Source organism: Garra rufa, chromosome 22 (genome assembly GCF_049309525.1).
Source record: "Garra rufa chromosome 22, GarRuf1.0, whole genome shotgun sequence".
In the NCBI taxonomy this organism is placed as follows: Eukaryota; Metazoa; Chordata; class Actinopteri; order Cypriniformes; family Cyprinidae; genus Garra; species Garra rufa.
This window is the reverse complement of record NC_133382.1, coordinates 25,068,686-25,090,845: the sequence shown is the minus strand read 5'-3', so window position 1 is coordinate 25,090,845 and position 22,160 is coordinate 25,068,686. Positions and strand designations below refer to the sequence as shown.

Here is a 22,160-nt window from a genome sequence, read left to right as displayed (position 1 = left end):
CGGGGGTTATTATAATATTACTGCCCTTAATCTGCATGTTTCATCTGAGCCTTCATTTTGTTTTCACAAGCGGCAACGGTGTACCAGTTCTAACGGCATGGCAAAAGTTTGAGCAAAGCATGCTAACTCTTCTGTCATTGGCTGCACAGACGAGCACAGAATACTATTTAGAGTCCCAGCCTCAGAGGAGACAAGAGAGCAGTGGTTTTCTGATTTATTTACTGTATATTACGCTGCTGCCACACAGATCTAATATAAGCATGGGATTTCTTTCTTAGCTGTTTACCTTCACAGACATAACTGACAGATTTTTGTAACGCCTGTGTGTTTTTTAACATAAACTTGACAGTTTAAGTGCAATAAGACATGAAAGAAAATAACTTAGTTTAGTACTTACATACCATGTAACAGCCACTTTCTGTGTGTGTGCTTCAGATGTGTGCACTCAGAAATCCCTATATCAAAAGTTTAAACTAATATCTGAGGTATGAGCTGTAAAGGCACAGCGCTATTCTGTAAAAGGGGGCGGGGAGCAGCAGCTCATTTGCATTTAAAGAAACATGCACAAAAACAGTGTGTTTCTGCTTCCACTCAAAATAGGCATTTCCAAAATTATATAATAAATGTTTTGTGGGGTTTTTTGAGTTGATACTTCACAGACACATTCTGGGGACACCTAAGACTTATATTACATATTGTAAAAAGGGGCATAATGGGTCTCCTTTAATATGAAAGAAAGTCATTCACCTTTGGACCAACAGTGTTTTAATTTTTGGATAAACTGTGCTAAATAAACTTTGGATAAAACTGTGTTTTGGATAAAGCAGTGGTTCTCAAACATTTTTAATTTGAACCCATTCACTGTCAACTAACTAAACATAATTTGTTGAAACTTTATGATTCCAGAGAATTAACAGTAGTTTTTGAGGGGTCCCCCCACCCCTTAAAAACTATTGTTAAATCTCTGGATTATTCATTATTCAATATTTCGGTATAGTAGATCTTGATTTTATGCTTTTTATAGGGATAGTTTTCAAAAGAAAATTCTGTCAATAATTACTCACCCTCATGTCATTCCAAACCTTTAATACCTTCGTTCATCTTCGGGAATATCTGAGAGCTTTCTCACCCTGCACAGACAGAAACGCAACAACCACTTTTGCGCACAAAAAGTATTCTCGTAGCTTTATAACGTTACGGTTGAACCACTGATGTCACATGGACTATTTTAACAATGTCCTTACAACCTTCCTGGGCCTTAAATGTAGATGCGTTGCTGTCTATGCAGTGTCAGAATGCTATCGGATTTCATCAAAAATATCTTAATTTGTATTCTGAAGATAATTGAAGGTCTTATACGGGTTTGGAACAACTTGAGGGTGAGTAATTAATGATCGGGTTTTCTTTTTTGGGTGAACTATCCCTTTAAGCATTTTAATTAAGCTCAGAGCTTAGATTTAGCTTTAATAGAGAGTTAATTTTAGCTTTAATAATTTCCCTTGAAAGTTTGTAGATGCCCCCTAGTGGTCCCTGGCCTCTTGGTTGAAACCTCTATTTTAAACCCCATGTTCCTTTCATAACAGGCAGCTAAAGCTATTCTGATCATAATTCTACTGAAAAACAAACTAGCGATGATTGCCACTGAGAGAATAGACCAGCCGATTGTATTTGTTGTTGCTCTAGTCATGCCGTTCCAGAATATGTCATACAAAAATCCAAACATAATGAAGACTATATGAGACTTTCCATAAACACCAGACCTTGCTTATGTTAACTGACTAAGCTGTAGAATTATTATATGTAATCAGTTCGGCTTTCTGTATACTGGTAGCCATGATGACATCATATGTTGATGTCACACATGCGTATGGTGGCCTTTACCTGGCCTTTCTCCTTCCCCTCTGATGCAAGAGTGCATAGCGCTTACACTCACACCATTTGGCATGTGTTTATTGGCAGAGCTGGGTTATGTTCAAGGTGCCTGTTTGACTTGGATGGATTGTAATCTTTTAAACAAACAAACTGCAAACCAGAGCCAAGGCTCGACACCCAGCTGGCAAGGCCTGCGGTTCACACTGATACGAAGGTTACCTCGCTTCCCACACAAACACATTGCGCAGTCTCAAATTGATGTGTTTCTTCCAGCTTTTTGGCATGTTGGTGACAATTGAGGCACAAAATGTCCAGCATGTTTTGTAAATGTTTATTGACTATCCGGTTTCCTTTCCCACTGTGTATCTGTGGCCTACATCGGATGCTGCCACTTGGTTGGGACGGTCAAGGCTCATCGACCGCTGCTGACCCGTGATGCTACCATCCACCCCTGGACACATCCGTTCTTCCCCCCACCCGAATTTCCCACTGAGCCATCCTTCATGGATCATTGGTAGGTGGCCCTTTACCACTCTTAGTCCCAGGGTTTGTTCTTTGAATCCAGTGAGCAGTGGACACTTAAAAGCCTTTTTGATGGGGGTGTGACGGAGGACATGCTGAGTGGCTCCAGTCTCTCTTTTCTGCCTTGACCCTGGCCTTTCCCTCAGACGCCCCCGCTGCCGCCGCCACCAGATCCCGCTCTCTGTCCTCTAACACTTCCCATGTTCCCAGGTCTGTGCCAAGTGCTGCTCTGCTTTGGATTTGTTAGAAGCTGTTAGTTCTATGACCTGATAAGGGAGTGGCAGATGGAGAGTAAACATCCGTATCCAAATGCATCCGTCATAGCCCACATGTGTTTGACTTGGGAAATTAAATTCTTCTCTGGAGCGCCTTGAATTGAGTTTTAGGCAGACTGACTGGTGTGTTAAACACTTCGAATTAAAGTAATCCCCAGTAATGCGTCCAATAGCATACACTGCATCCATGCTCTTTTATTTTGATATGCTTTATATTATGTTCTTGTTTCCTGACCTTTGTGTCCTTTCGCCATTTGTTTTATTGTTTCCAGGTGTGTTTTGTTAATCTATCTAATTAGATGGACTTATGTTCTTGAGTATTTTACTCCCATGTTTTGTTTTCATTTGTCTGGGATTGTCCGGAGATACACTAATGAAAATACACTACCATTCAAGTTTGGGAACATAAGATACAGTCAAACCAAAACTTATTCAGACACCAGATTTTTTTTACTAGTGGGTGCAAGACACTATAGTTCATTTATGTAAGTGAGGATAGCAAAATAAAGTAAACTGTGGCATATTATATTATATAAAATTCTTCCTACAGTGGACTACCAGTACTTTGGGACCAAAAATTTGATTTGACACTTTGACCTGACCATGTTTTGTTACATTACAAGTTTTCTGACATTATCAAATTGAATTTGTTCTGACAGTTTAATTCTGTTCTTGTCATGTTTTATTACCATTTTCTAAATTATAGCGAATAAACTGTGATAATGTGAGAAATTTTGAAGGCGTCTGGAAAAATTTTGGTTTGACTGTTATTCATTTGTGATTATCAAGATGAATTTGTTCTGACACAATTTATATCCGAGTTCTTCTCATATTTTATGACCATTTTCTAAACTATAGTCAACAGACTGTTATAATGTGAGATATTTTTTGGTTTGACTGTATATTTATTTATTTATTTATAAATATTTTTATTCAGCAAGGCTGCATTAAATGAATCAAAAGTAAAACAGTAGAGAAATTGATATTAAATAAGATTGAGATTTCAAATAAATGCTGTTCTTTTGATCTTTTTATTCATCAAAGAATCCTGAAAAGCAAAGTATATCACTGTTTTGACACAATACATTAAGTAGCACCACTGTTTTCAACATTGTTAATAATAAGAAATGTTTCTTAAGCACCAAATCAGGATATTAGAATGATTTCTGAAGGAACATTTGACACTGAATTCAGCTTTGCTGAAAAAAATACATTTTAAAATATATTAAAATAGACAACAGTTATTTTAGACTTTAATAATATTTCACATTTGTACTGTCTTATTCGATAAAATGTTTAAAATAACATTTTAAAAATCTTACCGACCCAAACTTTTGAACACTTATATACAGCACCTGTCAAAAGTTTTTGAAAGAATCCTGAAAAAATGTACTCAACTGTTTTAAATATTGACGATAATAATAATAATAATGTGTTTTTTGAACAGCAAATCAGCATATTAGAATGATTTCTGAAGGGTCGTGTGACACTGAATACTGGAGTAATGATGCTGAAAATTTAGCTTTGATCACAGGAATAAATTACATTTTAAAGTAGATTCAAATAGAAAACAGTTATTTTAAATAGTAAAAATATATTTCAAAATTTTACTGTTTTTGCTGTACTTTGGATCAAATAAATGCAGGCTTGGTGAGCAGAAGAGACTTTTTTGAAAAAACAATAAAAATCTTAGTGTTCAAAAACTTTTGATTCATAATGTAAATAATCATATTTTATCTTTATATATTCTTAAACCCCTCTTTTTCACTTCATTTCATGAATTCATGTTTGTTTTCAGATGGTAGATTTTGAATCCCCAGGTTTCAGCGTGGCCTCATACTTTTGGGAAGCACTGTATGTTGGGGAATTTTGTTTCTTGTTTCGTGCGTTTGGGCTCCTGACAAACCTCTGTTCCTTTTGTATAACATTACGCTCAGTAAATATACCCACCCTAGGAAAAACTTGGATATTGACGACAATAGCTGGGCCATTATACAAGTCTAGAAGGAAACTTAAGATTCAAACAATTGTGAGAATTTGACCTTTACTGTTTTTGATTGAGCCAAAACTTACAACATAATCCCAGCTAACAGAGCAATCATCACTGAAAGATATATCACAGAGGTATTTTGGGTTTTTGGCAATAACAGAAACCATCCACTCTAAGATAATAAATAGAGGTATAAATAAATCAGCTGATCAGATGTTTTATTGGCCTACTTTTATTGGAAAGACCATCAGTGCCTTCATTAATAACTGATGTCGCTAATCTATAGACTCATGCTTTGTCAGCATGAATTTATTCAAGTACTATGTAACCTCAAGAACAACTTCTTGAATTTTCTTTGATAGTACACAGCAGCTCTGTAACTTTTCATATGCAAAAGCAGTGTCTTTAATTTTGTGTGCTTGCAGTCTTGACCAGAAGGAAGTGACATTCTGGAGCGGTTCAGTGAGATTTACTTAATCACCATCATGTGTTGGAAGTCCACAGTGTACCACTAAGAAAGGTCAGCCTGTGTGCTTTGAGACACTGAAAGGTAAGACGTCATCTTAGGTTGAGCTATGACCTCAACAATGAATGTCTTTAATACATTATAGTCAAAGTCAAGTGGCTAACAGGGTTAAAAGATACTTTAAGAGCCTCATCATTTTCCGAACCCTCCTGTTGTCGTAAGAAACTGCACCCGTCTGGTCCTTGAATCAAATTCGAACCAATTTGAAACCTTGTTTAAAAACTTCTTAAATTCTTTTTTCAGTCCCAAACTGTTTAATATTATTCATAAAATAAAAATGAGCTCTTCCAGTATTAAAAACCTCTGCATTTGTATTATATTATTTTGCGAAAACAGGTCAAAAGACCCAAGGACAAAAGTAGAGTTAGGAATCCATTTTAAACAACTTTAATTACATTCAGAAGTGCATACCTAGCTATTGTCTGATCTGGCCGGCGAGATCTCTGGAGGAGTTAAGCGTCTGAGCAGCGCTGTGGCGTCTGAGATACTGTGGAGCAGGCACAAAAGTGTTAAACACACACTGAGGAGCGAGTCCCAGCTGACCTCTCTCACACACTCCTGCTTTCCCTGTGGCTGTGGAGGTCCGTGCCAGGTCCCTGCCGAGTAACGACAGCAAACAGGGGCCGTAACTCAGGTCAGATGCTTTGTCAGCATCAATTTATTTAGGAACTACTCAAGTGACACGTTCAAGCACTTGTTCTTGAATTACTTGAGAAATGCTTCTGCCTGCCAGCTACTTTTGAGCGAAAGCATGGCACGTCAAGTGGCCGTGAATTTGGGATGATTATATTCGAATTTTGGAGTAAAATATGTTCTCGATAGATGCTGTATAGTAGAACAAGAAATGAAAATCGTTTTGTTTAAGAGTCCTCAGAGTATCTAAACAGATGTGCTATTCTACAGAATTGGTTCAAACTGCTGTCCCACAACCAAAAAACACATTTAAAAAGCATATGCATACTCAAATCTTAGATGTTTACTAAGATCCTTCTATTATCTATTGAAACCCACAAAAATATTTAATACATTAGTAAGCTTAATATATTTAAAACCATCATTTATTGGGTACCTTCAATTGGGAGGTGGTGTCCCGAACCCAAACCCCTAAATTTCAATGTATGATAATAATATTAAAATATTTTTTGTATTTTGTTCCGTTCTTTTAAAAAGTGAAGTTCGAAAAAATATATTTTCTTTTTAAATTATGAAACTTTATGTAAAGAAAATAAATGTCACCGCCGAAACACTGTATGTTTTAGTCTATTGGCTGAGACTGATTTTAACTACACCCCCCTACATTTATGATCAGGAAAAAGTCCTGTATCCCCCTCTCTCATAGTTACATGGTGAGGAGATAGGCCCCATCATTTTGAGGTAAATGTGTTCAAAAGTCTGAAAAATCTGTGTAACTCAAGTAAGGAACGTCACTACCGAACACCTTTTTTCTATAATTAAACACTTTTTTGGGAGTTATTCTATAACATTTAGTTTTTATATGTGTACCACTGTTCAGAACTGTGCTAGCTAACCATGTGCTGGTTAGTATCTTTGAGCTAGGTTCAAAAGTATCTGAAATTGTCACTACCAAAACAGTCACGACTGAAACATTTGGTGGAATTTTGATAGCAACATCTTTGTTTTTTTTATGTTATCCTATACATTTGTCACAATCGAAACAGTCATGACCAAACCATGTCATCATTGTTTCTGTAGTGACAAAAGGGAACACATAATCATCATATTTGGGAAAAATAAATAAAATTTTAGTAGTTATGCAAAAGTTTTAGTAGTATGCAAGTTAAAATTCTGTAATGTGATGTGGTTACTAGCAAAGCATTACTGTCACTACCAAAAGTGACAGTGTTTGGTTAAATGTATATTCAAATTAATGAATCCTTACATTTGAAATCAGTATGATCAACTTTTAGCCTTTCACAAAGAAAATAAGATTCAAAATACCCAAATCGTATACATTACACTTGAAATATTGTTAAAAATGTAATTGTTATCAATTTATCTCAGAAAAATGTTAATAAAATAGCGACAATATATATTTACAATGTAGATATAAGCAAAATCTTAATAGGTCATATTAATGTGTTTCGGTAGTGACAAATTTAGAATTTAGGAAGAGGTTATATTCCAAATATAGGGAGATATTCCAAAACCTTCTTAAAATACCTTGTATAAAATATTTTTTTTAGAAAAAGACAACTCTGAATTCTGTAGAATGGCCATAAAAAAGTCAACTTGTTTGTTTTACGGCATAATGACGCCATGTAGTTTGTGTACTGAGCAGCCTGGACCCATTTAGACCTAATATAGAGAATTTCATCATGAGGAAGCACTCAAGTGTGCAACAGACAAGATTAGAAGGACTAGAACAAGTCCGGCAATACACATTTCCTTGTCAATCTATGGCTCAGACTCTGCAAGCTTAAACAAACAAACAGATGAATGGAGGCCTGTGGGTTGAGTTCACTATACCGGATAAAAAGGGCTGTTTCTGTTGTGACTGTACTGTTCCTGTCTGACGAGGAGATTCTTTCCTTTTCTCGCCTTTTGTAAAGGTGTCTTAGACATTCCAAAGTGCTACAAAGCCTCTACTTCCTAATTGTGGAATATTGTTTACAGAGAGCTCATTGAGGGACGGATTTAGCGTGCGGGCACGGCCCGAGAGGAGAAAGGATCTGTCAAAGCAGTCTGACAAGAATGATAACAAACACACTTCTTTTCACATATATACGTTGCTTAACTTTATTCATGTACTCTTTTTCGTTACGAAATTCACTATAATTACATATAGTACAATAATGGCTATTATTTTCTACAAAAGGATTGTATAAATAATTTAAATGATGAAATTGAAAAAAATAAATACGCAGTTCATTCTTTGTAACAGTCTTTTGGTCAGACACAGAATGTGAGACCACACAGGTACAATATGTACAAGTTGCTATTCATGTCAAGTCTGCTTACATTTAAAAAAAATCCATTCCAGTTGCTATTTCAAATACACAATTGAAAAATAAGCATTTGAAAAAAAAAAAGGCGGGGAGCTGAACATGTTGAACAATTCTCTTATCTCTTATCCTGTGTAGAATCAACATCCAGCCCACAATTTCAACGTTTGGTTCATTTATTTGTCTCACTTTTCCGGTCACGAGACGGGAAGGATGACATCTTTGCTGAAGACTTCAGTAATGGGTGTAAGTAACCTGCTAGCGATTGCAGATAGCTGAATATCTCCAAATGGTTTCCATTGAAGGAGGGTGCAGAAAGGTTCTTTGCCCGCGAGGTATTGCTGCAGATTCTTGCACACATGTGGGCCTCTTTTTCGCGTGTGCTAACAAACAGGAACTGACCATATCTAGAGGAAATGGCTTTTTATGACTCAAATCCTAAACACAGGAATGGAACTATTTGGTAATTAGGACAAGTCACAGGAATATCGTTTGCGGTTCTTGACCTCCGGGGACTTGGACCGCGGGGGGCTGACACAACTTTTCGAACTCTCCGTAACTGCCAGTTCCGATCAGTTTCTCGTGGAAATGTGAAGTTGCAGAAACTCACATGGTGACTGGCTCGGCTCCCCGGCCCTTCAAGAGCACTCGTGGGCTGGTAAAATTGACCAAGGTTAAGAATTCTGGGCCTCAGAGATCTGTCAACAGCGGCGTGTCTTTTGGGCCCGACACGGCTGGACGCTCAAGTCATACGCTGCTCCAAATCTGGTACACAAACATTCAAATGAGCGCAGTGTAGTTAGCTTACCCTTTCAATGAACTTCAAACTTGAAATGAACTGCTTGAGCAAGAATATCATGAACTATCACATTCCCTGAACTAATCTCACATAACAGCATACGTCTTTTACTCAAGCGTCCATTAGTCCGCTGGCATTCTGTGATCAAACTGGGACTATTTCGGCTCAAGAGCACAGTGAGACATCTGAAATACATTGGAAACTTGTTGGCACGCCAACAAGTTTGTTAAAAGCTAACGCGTTTGTTCCTTCCCTTGTACTTGAGGATTGCAGTTTCTGAAAAATATGTGTGCATATGTATACAAGTGTATTTGTATGTGTGCAAGAGAGAGTTTCTGTATCAGTTTTTCCCCTCAGTACGAATTGCTGTTGACTGACGGCACTTTGCTGCGGTGCTTCTTATTGCGTCGTGGCTTCTTGGAGGACGACTCTTTGACGTCCGATTGGTTGTGATGGCGAGTGTAGCGTTTGCACTTGCAAGACGTGACTACTCGGATTTTGTACGTCCGATTTGGTCCGTTAGGACACTGGAGCTGTATCCGCTGGGTGCGGGAGTGAGCGGGAATGCAGCGGTAATCGGATGAGCTGCTTCTCCACCACTTTCCCCTCAGAATTGAGTTTGGCATCAGGTGAGCGGGAAGGCATTGACCAGAACACACCAGTTCCTTCACAGGTTTGACACTGCGGCAAGATCCATCCGTAACGTAGCGGGTCGAACGCAGCTCCCGGCAGCTTAGTTCAGAGGCTCCTGGAAAAAAAGAGGAGAACCAGAAGAGATTAGTTAAATGTTTACAAAATGGATGCATCTTAAATAAAACACAGCTACCAGAACTGGTGTTTATTATAGCCTGTATGACATACTGGGTTTTGGATTATTCACAGCTACAATATACAAAACAGATTTTATGTTTCATGTTTTGTTATATACACAGGCATTAAGTAAATTTCCTGAAGTTGACTTTGTTGTGTGTTTTGTCGAGTTTCCCAGAGGAATGTGTTGTGTGTCCAGCCAGCAAGGAAATGCATGATAACATCTTTAAATATTGATGCAATATGTTTTTTATTAACCTGGTTTGGATTTGACTATCAAGCTGTAGATATGCTCTTGACTGAGGGTGGAATTGATGAGAATCTCAGTCAATTGGAAACCCACCGACCAGAGTGTTCTGTACAGAAACGACTGCTTGTGAATCGGATCAAAAGACTGCAGTAAGATTTGAATTTAACCTAAGCTCGCTTAAACTCTTCTGACAATGTTTTCATTCAATTTTCGCATTTAATGTGTCGTTAAAGAGATGAAACTGAGAGTGGAAAGATCTGTTTCCTTCTTCAGCTCCCCTCATGGAGAAGAACAAAGGATTTATGTGTGTGATGAGTTCAGGTTCTGCCTCCCCTGATTCTCTGAAAACCTGATCTGATGTTTTATGAGGAGCGGGACGAGAGCCAGAGGAAGAAGTACATATCTCAACATGACCCCACACTGACCACCAGAGAAACTACACCACACGTCACCCCGTCAAGAGCAGCACATGAGAGTGTGATATCTTTCTCCACCCCCTAACGAGCCAGTATAACGTACAAGCTTGGCTTGATAACTGTTTCCTTATGGTCAAACACAACATGATATTAGATATTTGAAATTATCTTGGATCTTTGGTTGACTTTGCGAATTGCTCAATCTTTAATTAGCTTTAATATCTATTGTTATTATCATCGCTTGTTATTATTTTTGGAAGTAATCTGTGTATTTATTTAGCAATAAATTTAGACATTCCAATTTCTCGCTCAACACATTTCCACACTTTGCTTTTTTGCCAAAATTGCTTTGTGTTCTGGAAACAACCTCTACGAGACTTTTTTCTTAATTCTGACATATACAATCACACAGTGTATATTGTTAGACTCAGTGTAGGTTCACAGTAGTTTTACTTTCCACAGGTGGGAGTCATTCTCTATCATGGCAATACCCTGAAGAAATGACCCCTTAGAATAACTTCTCACATTTTCAACTACCCCGAAACCATACTGTTGCAATTAGATAGTTATGGAAAGGCAGACCTTGTCTAATTATATAAAATAGGGGATATAGCAACAAAAAAGGGTTATTGAAGTTATCACCTGTGCTGGTAAAACGGGGAACGGCATGCATTCTTTCTAAACTTAGAGCTTTCATTTAAAAGCGGACATATCTATTTAAAGCCTACAAATATACGTTGCAATATAAAATACAGGGTGAATTTTTAAAGTCCTTGGTTGGAGAAATTATCTGTTCAATGCTATTTACAACTTTTTAGAGCAGATAGTTGCCGTTTAGTTACCACATGAACTTTTTAGTTGCTAAAGTCCAATCCATTTTAGATAACAAATGTAGGCCTATCTTGAGGAAACTGTCTAGTTATATTTGACACTAAATCCTTTTAATTTTCACCATTTAAAATTAGTATTCAAATTTTGTTAACTTGCAAACATGCAAAAACTTGCTAAAAGATGCATATTCCTTTAAGGTGTTCAAATATATTTTGTATATTTTACTGTTTTCATTTTACTTAAAACGATCTGTAGTCTACTTATTTACAGTACGTACGTACAGTATCTAAATAACTTAATTCAAAAAGTAACTAATGCAGGAGGTTTAATAACGTTAAATAAAAAATAAATAGGCTAAAAATTGAATTAGTACAGATTGGCGTGATACGGCCCAATTTTAAGGAAAAATAGCCCACACGTAAACCTAAAAGAAAAAAAAAATCAAATCCACGTTCTATTCTATTTTAAGTACCACATGTTTGTGTTAATTTGATGCTATTAATTGAAGATCTTTTTCTTTTTACTTACCATAAGTACGTGAGTTGGCGGATGACCTCCTTCCTCCGTTCTTCGCTCGGTTCATTGTGTTGTTATCAGAAAGTTGTATCTGCTCCTCGGGTCTATTCGTGTCCTCCGTGTATTCTGGAATAATTTCTGTAGCATCATTTTTTAAAGCTCTCCATCCGTGCGCAGCTGTGAAACATCCCTGTAGCAGCAGCAGCAGCAACAGCCGCGCGCCGCAGTGCACGAGCGCCAGAGACACCTGCATACTGACAGAGAGAACGAGACGTTCAGCGGGCAAAAACTCCGACCGGTTTTCTTCTCTTCGTGAGAGGCTTGCCTTTATAGAGTACCACAGGTTTCGCAAAAACCCAGACAATTTAGCGCTTACACGAAGTGGGAGGGATTTAGCCAGAGCCGCTCATTCAGAAACTGATAGGGAGTAACGGGCACGCGCAGAAATGTAAGGTCAAACCTGGAGAGAGAAAAGTCATCTATTTTTCTCCAGAAATGAGACAGCTTGTCTGTACTGCTGTGTTTTAAACTGTGTCGTTTTCTATTGTCTTATATTTACTTAGAAACATTGGACACGACTTATTTAGTCAATAAAAGCCTATTTTTTTAGAAACAGTGTTTAAATTATACAATGACTTGATGATGTGTATTTCCACGAATGTATTTTTTTTTTAAATTGTGATAAATAATCTTTCAGCAGACGCAATATTGTAGTTTTAAAGTGCGAGAACGCGAACGTAGGCTAACTTGTGTTTGTTTTGCTAGCGTTTTCAGCAGTGAAATTTACGTGCTGTGACTAATAAGTTTTATCACTTACCGAAACGTTTGAAAATATTATATATAGGCCTAGTTGTATGAACTTTTATTAACTGCAAATCTTTTGTTTTGGCTTTATATTAAATATTATAAGGACACGTTAGCAGTATGACAGGATAAATTAAAAATGAATATGAATAAGCAGTGGAACGCGCACAAGATTCAGATGCTTTGTGGCACATAACTGTCTCACATCAGCGTTAAATGCATCGCTTTGTACAAACACTGCCCTCTTGAGGGAGCCCAAACAAACAAACACCTTGAAAGGATATTATTTCCTAATTCTGGCATACTGTCCTTGTTCTAGTTCTCCTGTCGATTAAGCTAAGCAAGGAACAGAAAATATGTCAGTATGCTTAAAACTGGTTGAGCAACAAGTTCTAACGCTAACGCTGCTCTGATACATTATGACCGCCAGTCGTTCAAGCTTTGAAACCACTTTGGCTGAGAGAAAAAAATCTATTCGGATCTATTGTGACTCTTCTTTTCGTCCTGTCATCATGTAGATCACAATATCCACCACAGGCTGAGTCTGATTGTAGCCTATGTTCTTTCCCTGTCATTCACTGGCTGTTTTTATATCTCTTTGGGTTTCTGCACAAAAAACGCAGTCTCCAGGCGTGCTTTATCAAGATAGCAGCTTGAACATAAATAACACTTCGATGTGTTCCAGATTTACAAGGGCAGCTAAAGATATTTTTATAAAGACGAAAAAAAGGTAACACAATGTCAAAGCCACATAAACAAAGCATTTAACTCATCTGGACTGACAGGGCTGAACTCAATGCATATGAAATGCAAACATACTGACTTGCAGCTGAGAATTAAAAGTTTCAGATAAGTTGGAACTGGGTCAAAGTTGAGCAGAAATGTTACTCTTGTAAAAACAAAAAGTGTTCTTGACCCTGCTAATACTTTTTTGCCCTCTGATGCATATGTACACTACCAGTCAAAAGTTTTTGAACAGTAAGATTTTTAGTAAGTTTTTTAAAGTCTCTTCTGCTCACCAAGCCTGCATTTATTTAATCCAAAATACAGCAAAAACAGTAAAAATGTGAAATATTTTTACTATTTAAAATAACTGTTTTCTATTTGAATATACTTAAAAATGTCATTTATTCCTGTGGTTTCAAAGCTGAATTTTTAACATCATTACTACAGCCAATTGATCCTTCAGAAATCATTCTAATATTCTGATTTGCTGCTCAAAAAACAGCTTTTATCTGAAATATAAATCTTTTGTAACTTTATAAGTGTCTTTATCATTACCTTTAATCAATATAAAGCATCCTTGATAAATACATGTATTATTTCTATATTGATGATAGTATAGTGTATAAATGATAGTATGGTGTATAATGTTGCAAAAACTTTTTATTTCAGATACATGCTGATCTTTGGATCTTTCTATTCATCAAATAATTCATAAAAAATGTTTTAAATATTGATAATAATAATAATAATAATAATAATAATGTTTCTTGAACAGCAAATCAACATAGAATGATTTCTGAAGGATCATGTGACACTGAAGACTGGAGTAATGATGCTAAAAATGTAGCTTTGATCACAGGAAAAAAAATACATTTTAAAATATATTCAAATAGAAAGCAGTTATTTTAAATAGTAAAAATATTTCACAATATTACTGCTTTTGCTGTATCTTAGATCAAATAAATGCAGGCTTGGTGAGCAGAAGATAATTTTTTTTAAAAACTAAAAAATCTTACTGTTCAAAAACTTTTGACTAGTGTATATATACATTTATTGCTTCCGTCTATACATTTTTAAGTGTGTCCAAATACTTTTTTGTGCCACATTTATTTACAATTCCTTACATGTGTAATAATAAAGTAAGAAAATGATCTTGTATCTGTAATAATCAGGGTAGTCTTTCACCCAGAACTGGAGTCAGCAAACAGATTAGGGGATACCCTGAGGGATGTAGTCATAATAACATTTCACAAAGCCTGCCAAGAGGACACATCGATGTAATAATTGGTAAATGGAGCCGTTTTGCACCAAAACATCAGCGATTTCTTCATTCAAATACGTAGATTACACTATTTTAGGCCATCCTGGGGACCAATGTCTCATTTAGAAACACATTCCATACAAATATTATTATAAATGAAGCATCTGTGCAATGTTACAGAAGAAGAAAAAACATTTATATATCATTTTTTATCCGTGATTTATCTCCCCCGCAGCTTGTGAACATATAATCTTACAGTAATACTTCACTTCTCAATCTGCCAAGTCATTTGCGCTTGTCATTATTAGCACATTTATTATACTGAAAACAATAGTTTTACGGAAATAGAAGCACATTAGATGTTTAAATAAGCCATGACTGGCTGAATCACGCTGAAAGCGCTTCCAAGTCTAAGTCATGTTTTTAAAGAGTTCATTTGAGTTTAAAAGCAGTAGAAACCTCAGCTGTGGTTTCACAGTGCATCTGGGCAAACCTTGCTGACCACTAGGTCCGTGTGTTAACCGCTCTGTAACCACTTGATGTAGAGTGCTGCCATAAAGGCATTTGTAAACACTGATCACCTAGCGTATTATTCAGTCCATTTATCCATTGAGTTGGTAAGAAAAAAAAACCTATCCACCTTTTTCCTCAACCCGGTTTATTATGCGTTATAAGGAAATAATGAGAAGAATAACAATGTGCAGTAAACTGTAAAACTGTTTGCACTACAAACCATTTTGCTCATAATTAAGATAATACATTAAATATGGTAAGACGCAACAATTTGCAATATTAAGCTGCAAAACAAGCTGTTTTGTACAGCTAAAAATATCTGGACGCGGATGAGACTGAAGCCAGACCCTTGGTCGCACCCACTCTTACGGGAAGAAAAAGGTGGATAGATAAGCTATTAAACTAATATTCTGTTGGGGTTACGAACAAGTGGGATTTGTGGGAGAAAGAGAAATATTGTGCGTCATTGTTTTCCTATTCACTTTGTTACAACCCTGATTGCTAGTTTTCTATAATTACCTATTTATTCAATCAAATCTGGTCAAGGAATACTGGAAGTGAGATTTTGCTAAACAACATCACATGTTCTAATGATTTGGTATTGTAATTTACACTGTGTAATTATAGATACCATGTTTGTTTAATCTTAAAGGAATAGTTCACCCAAAAGTGAAAAGTTTCAATAGATGAGTACATCATTAAGGCATTTTAACTTTAAATCTATCTATAACAATGCTTTCTCTTGTGAAAAAGTCCATCCATTGTTGTCCTCTCACATCAAAATCCACCAACATATATTTTTAAAACTGTTTTTGCTTGTAAATGGCACTTGATGTGTGCATATTTCTCTCCTGATTCAGATGAGGTGACTTTAAAGATTAAAGAGTCTGGTGTAATTTGTTTATTACATACATTGTTTATTGCATACTTCTTTTCACTTCAAAAGACAAAAAAATACTTACTCGTGGATTATTGTGATGTTTTTATCAGGTGTTTGGACTCTCATTCTGACGGCACCCATTCACTGCAGAGGATCCATTGGTCAGCTGGTGATGTGATGCTACATTTTTTCCAAATCTGTTATGATGAAGAAACAAACTCGTCTGCATCTTGGACGCCCTAAGGGTAAGTCAGTTTTCAGCAAACTATTATTTTAATATAAATTTGGCAGTGACATGGTTACTGCTTTTTTTTGTCAGACATAAAATACATTATAAAACATGTATTTATTCATTTTATTTAAATTTAATAATTTAATATATATCAATGATAATTCACATTTAAATATTAAATTAAATAAAAATTTAAAATAACTGTTTTCTATTTGAATATATTTTAAAATGTCATTTATTCCAGTGATTTCAAAGCTGAAATTTTCAGCAAACTATTATTTTAATATAAAGTTGGCAATGACATTATTACTGCTTTTTTGTCAGACATAAAATATATTTAAATAAATATTTAAATATTTTATTTAAATTCAATAATTGAATGTATATCAATGATAATTCACATTTAAATATTAAATTTAATTAAAATTTAAAATAACCCTTTTCTATTTGAATATATTTTAAAATGTAATTTATTCCAGTAATTCCAAAGCTGATTTTTGTGCATCATTACTCCAGTCACATGATCCTTCAGAAATCATTCTAACATTCTGATTTGTTGCTCAAAAATCATTTATTGTTATTATGTTGAAAACAGCTGAATATAATTTTTCAGGTTTCTCTGATGAATACAAAGTTCAGAAGAACAGCATTTATATAAAATAGAAATCTTTTTGTAACATTATAAATGTCTGTATCATCATTTTTATTAATTTAAAGCAGCCTTGTTGAATAAACTTATTAATTTCCCAACAGAGTATAGTTTATAATGTTAATAAATTCAAATAAATGCTGAAATAGAAATCTTAGGTGACATTATACATGTCTTTTGATCAATTTAAGCATCCTTGCTAAATAAAAGTATTAATTTCCCAACAAATTATAGTTTATAATGTTAATAAATTCAAATAAATGCTGAAATAGTCATCTTTTGTGACATTATACATTTCTTTTGATCAATTTAAAACATCCTTGCTAAATAAAAGTATTAATTTCTATCATTTCTTTCCAAAAAACAAAAGAAAATACTGACTCCAAACTTTTGAACAGTATAATGTATAATATTACAAAACCTTTTTATTTAGATAAATGCTGATCTTTAAATCTTTCTACTCATCAAAGAATCCTGGAAAATTTATGATGCTGAAAATGTAGCTTTGATCACAGGAATAAAGTACATTTTAAAATATAATCAAATAGAAAGCAGTTACTTTAAATAGTAAAAATATTTCACAATATTACTGCTTTTGCTGTATTTTGGAAATAAATGCAGGCTTGGTAAAAATCTTACTGTTCAAAAACTTTTGACTGGTAGTATATATATGTATTAATTTTAATTTATTTAAATGTAAATCATTTATTTCCAAATATTGCATTATAAATATTGTGTGTGTGGATTTTCTCATTGTGATGGTGTTCATTTTAGTCTTATTTATATCAGCATTGTACTTGAGCATTGTACTAGAAATAGACAGTCTGAAAAGTCACTTGGTTTCGGCAAATTTTTTGTATGTTGTTATCTTTGACAGAAAACCAAAATGGCATTTTCATTGTGCATGAATCACTTTTTAATGAATCACTTTTTAATTGGGTGTTAGAGGGAAAGTTCCTCTGAAAGGGATGATTGAAATCTAACACAGAATTTTAATAGCGGAAACACACGACGATGATGTGCATTTCTGATGGTGTGTCACCGTTTCCCAGAATGCTCAAGAAAGGTGCGTTAATTGGCCATGAACGCATAAAAAGGCTCAGCTGCTGAACACGCAGGAATGTATTTGGGTTCTAAAAGAGGGAGGGAAAAAAGGAAGTTATTTCAAGAGCATGTTTCAAAAAGCTCCACAAGTTTGCTTTTTTATGGGATCAATAAAACCAGATAACAAGCATGTGAAAATAATCATGCTCTCTGGTATCTAATCTAATAAAGACTAATTATAAGCAGGACCAATAAACATGGTCATGCCACTGGCTGTCATGTGATGGTAGCTGATGATTGAGTAGCAGGAAAGATATTCCCACCGGCCACCCACACTGACGAAACCGTGCTGAGAAAATAAACCTGCTTTGGGAAGGGACAGGTTTCAGACACCTCACAGTGTGGACTTTCCTTCCGTCTGTTTTGGGCGATGCTGTCGATTTGTCACGGACGACCAAAGACAACAGACGTGTATGTAAATCCTACTTTGGGCTGATATATTGTTACAGCCTTCTTCGGTTTGGTTTTTTCAAGTCAGAGGTCACTCTAAAAGGTCATTTGTGTTGTCAGCATATTAAACTATTTGTGTTGTTGTGAGGAAAATTCATAGTGTTAGACAAAACACATCTGTTTAGCGCTTCCAAAGCTTCCAAAACATTTTATGAATATTTATAGCAGATTTTTGCTACTTTAGAGTAATATGTAATATATATAAAATATCATTTACATTTAAATATTACAGTTAATTAAAAAAAATTACATTTAAATTAAATTAATTATACCTATCTATATCCATAAATGTATTTATTTTAATTTATTTAAATGTAAATATTTAGTATACATCTAAATAATCTACATTTAAATATTACATTTTATTTTTTAAAAATCATATCTATCTATCTATCTGTCTGTCTGTCTAATTTCTTTATTTTAATTTATTTAGATGCAAATATTTTAGTATACATCAAAATAATTTACAATAAACTCTTACAATTTATTCTTTAAAAAATGATATCTATACAATTAAATATAATTTCTATATTTTAATAATAATAGTCTTCATTTAAATATTAAATTTTAATATATATCTATATATTTATCTGTCTGTCTGTCTATTTATAATTTTTATATATCTATCTTTTAGAGTATATAAAAATAATTTACATTTAAATATTACATTTGTAAAAAAAAAAAGCTAAGATATCTCTCACTCTATATATAATTACATTATATATAAATGTATATATAAGATATATACAACTTTTTTATATATTTTTTTATATATTTTAATTTATCTTAATGTAAATATTTTAGTATACATCTAAATAATCTACATTTAAATATTACATTTTATTGTTAAAAAATCATATCTATCTATCTATCTATCTATCTATCTATCTATCTATCTGTGTCTGTCTAATTTCTTTATTTGAATTTATTTAAATGTAAATATTTTAGTATACATCAAAATAATCTTCAGTAAACTCTTACAATTTATTTATTTAAAAATCACAGATATTTCTATCTATCAATCTATACAATTATATAAATATAATTTCTATATTTTAATAATAATAATCTTCATTTAAATATTACATTTTAATATATCTATATATTTATCTGTTTGTCTATTTATAGTTTTAATATATCTATCTTTTAGTGTATATTAAAATAATTTACATTTAAATATTAAATTTGTTAAAAAAGCATAGATATCTCTCACTCTCAATTTACAATTTATTTTTATGAATATTTACATTTTATATTTAATATTTAATATTTAATGAATATTTATAGCTGACTTTTGCTACTTTAGAGTAAATACGTAATATATATTAAATATAATTTACATTTAAATATGACAGTTAATTAAAAAATATTAAATTTAATTAAAATGAATTATATTCTTATTGTCACACCCTCTGCACGTTCCCTCAGCCCCAATCACCACGATCCTCCACCAACCAGCCAATCACCACCACAGCACACCCGTGAACCATCACCAGAATACTAATCACCGTCACCTGCACCGGCAATCACCACACCCTTTATATACCTACCTCTGCCACTCACTCATCGGCTGGTATCAAAGTTGCATGGATGTTTCTCTGTGGATCTTCTCCCCCTCCTGTTGTCTCTCCTGTGCTCCTCGTGGATTCTTCCGATGTTCTCCTGTGCTCCTCGTGGATTGCTCTGATGTTCTCCTGTGATACACGTTAATCGTGTTAAAGGGAAGTGACTATTGCTAACGCTATGATCCTTATGAACTTGAACTCACCTGTTGTGTTTGTTTGAAGATTTGACCACAGAGACCTTATTTCACCCGATTGCACGTGTGTTGTACTGTGCACGTTTGTTAATAAATACCTTGAAAGATACTCACCTTCTCCCTTTGTGTGTGGTCGTGACAGGATACCAGCCCATAAAATATTAACTCACCGCTTCACTCATGGAGGCGAGTGCCGCTATCACCGAAGACACCCCCGATCCATTTGCGGATATGGTAAACGTCCTTCGTCAATCTCTACCTGCTGCTCCAACGACGATTTCCAACACGCCCCTCTCTCGCCCCATGAGTTATTCCGGAGACCCGGGTGGTTGCAATGGTTTCCTCCTGCAAAGTTCCCTCTATATTGAAGCCAACGCACACCAGTTTCCTAACGAAATTTCTAAAATATCTTTTATGATTTCCCTCCTCACTGGACAGGCACTCCAATGGGCAGACGCACTCTGGAATTCACGGAGCGACGCTTTAATCTCCTATAATGCTTTCGTTGCCCACTTCAAGGACGTGTTTGGAGCTGCGCTCACTCCCCTTTCGGTGCACGACGAGCTGATCACTCTGAATCAAGGTGCGTCCAATATCCATGAATACACCCTGCGCTTCCGCTCCCTAGCGGCCACCAGTGGTTGGAACCAAGTAGCTCTCCTAGCAGCCTACCGTAAGGGGCTTAAACCCCAGATCCGCAAGCATATGGTTATTTACGATGACAACGTACCGCTGGAAACCTTTATTAAGAAGGCAGTAGGCATTTCTCAACATCTCTCAGCGTGTCCTTCTACAAAGTCTGTACCCAGCTTCCCTCCACTCCGAACACCGTCACCCCAACGAGACGCGGAGGAGCCTATGATTACTGACTCCTATCGCCTGGATCCTGCGGAGAGGAAACGACGAATTAATAATCATCTGTGCCTATATTGTGGAGAAGCCTCTCACTTCATCAGTGCCTGTCCAGTCCGCCCGCCTCGTCCAATGGTGAGTACCGTATCTATTACTCCGGCCATGTCTCTCTTACCCCATATTACCGCTAAACTAATAGTAAACTCTCGTACTCTCCCCATCTATGTGCTCGTGGATTCCGGAGCGGCTGGCAATTTTGTTTCATCACACTTCATTGCTAAACATCGAATTCCCACCGTTCAAAATGAGGTCACATACCACATAACCACAATCCAAAACTCACCATTGGGCGATGGTAAGATATCTCGCCGGACCAGAAAAGTGACCCTCGTCTCCCAACACAACCACCGGGAACATCTGACCCTCCTAGTACTCCCGCGAGCCAACGTGGATGTCATCCTGGGCAGACCATGGCTCATTAAGCACCAACCCCGCATAGATTGGAGCACAGGAGAGGTCCTGGAGTGGGGCGCAACGTGTGAGGACCACGGCTACCATCCTTCCTCGTCAGATGCAAAGTCTCCATACCGTCCTATCCCTCTGCACGCCACCACCATAGAGAGCCCTGCCACTCAATCCGCCACCACCATTCCCCCCGTCTATCAGTCTTTCACCGATGTCTTCAGCAAGGAACGGGCCACACAACTACCACCGCACCGGCCCTGGGACTGTAGTATCGACCTGCTGCCAGGCGCCAAACTACCCCACGGGAAGATCTACCCCCTCTCACGTCCTGAGCAGGAAGCCATGGAGAATTACATCCAGGAGGCTCTCCAACAGGGGTTCATCAGACCTTCCACGTCCCCAGCAGCATCCAGTTTCTTCTTCGTCCCCAAGAAGGATGGTGGGCTCAGACCTTGCATTGACTACCGGGTGCTCAACGACGCCACGGTGAAATTCGCCTATCCACTTCCTCTAGTGCCAGCTGCCTTGGAGGAACTACGGGAAGCCCGCGTCTTCACCAAACTCGACCTCCGCAGTGCATACAACCTGATCCGTATCCGAGAAGGAGATGAGTGGAAGACCGCCTTCATCACCCCCACCGGTCACTATGAATATCAGGTGATGCCCTATGGCCTGGCTAACAGTCCTTCCGTATT

General features: G+C 36.1%; 1 protein-coding gene across 1 annotated transcript; it reads right to left on the bottom strand.

Moving 5' to 3' along the window:
- Positions 1-7,928: 7,928 nt before the first annotated feature.
- On the bottom strand, positions 7,929-12,090 carry sost (sclerostin). Its single transcript, XM_073828653.1, has 2 exons — positions 11,783-12,090; positions 7,929-9,695 (listed from the first exon to the last, which is right to left on the bottom strand). The coding sequence occupies exons 1-2, from the start codon at positions 12,021-12,023 to the stop codon at positions 9,301-9,303; spliced, it is 636 nt and encodes a 211-aa protein (XP_073684754.1). The 5' UTR covers positions 12,024-12,090; the 3' UTR covers positions 7,929-9,300.
- Positions 12,091-22,160: the final 10,070 nt, after the last annotated feature.

Bases quoted from the DNA above. Each gene is read 5' to 3' on its own strand.
- sost (XM_073828653.1), bottom strand. From the start codon at position 12,023: ATGCAGGTGTCTCTGGCGCTCGTGCACTGCGGCGCGCGGCTGTTGCTG. The intron at 9,696-11,782 runs GTAAGTAAAAAG...CTTTTTTTCCAG, and splicing joins CGCCAACTCACGTACTTATG to GAGCCTCTGAACTAAGCTGC.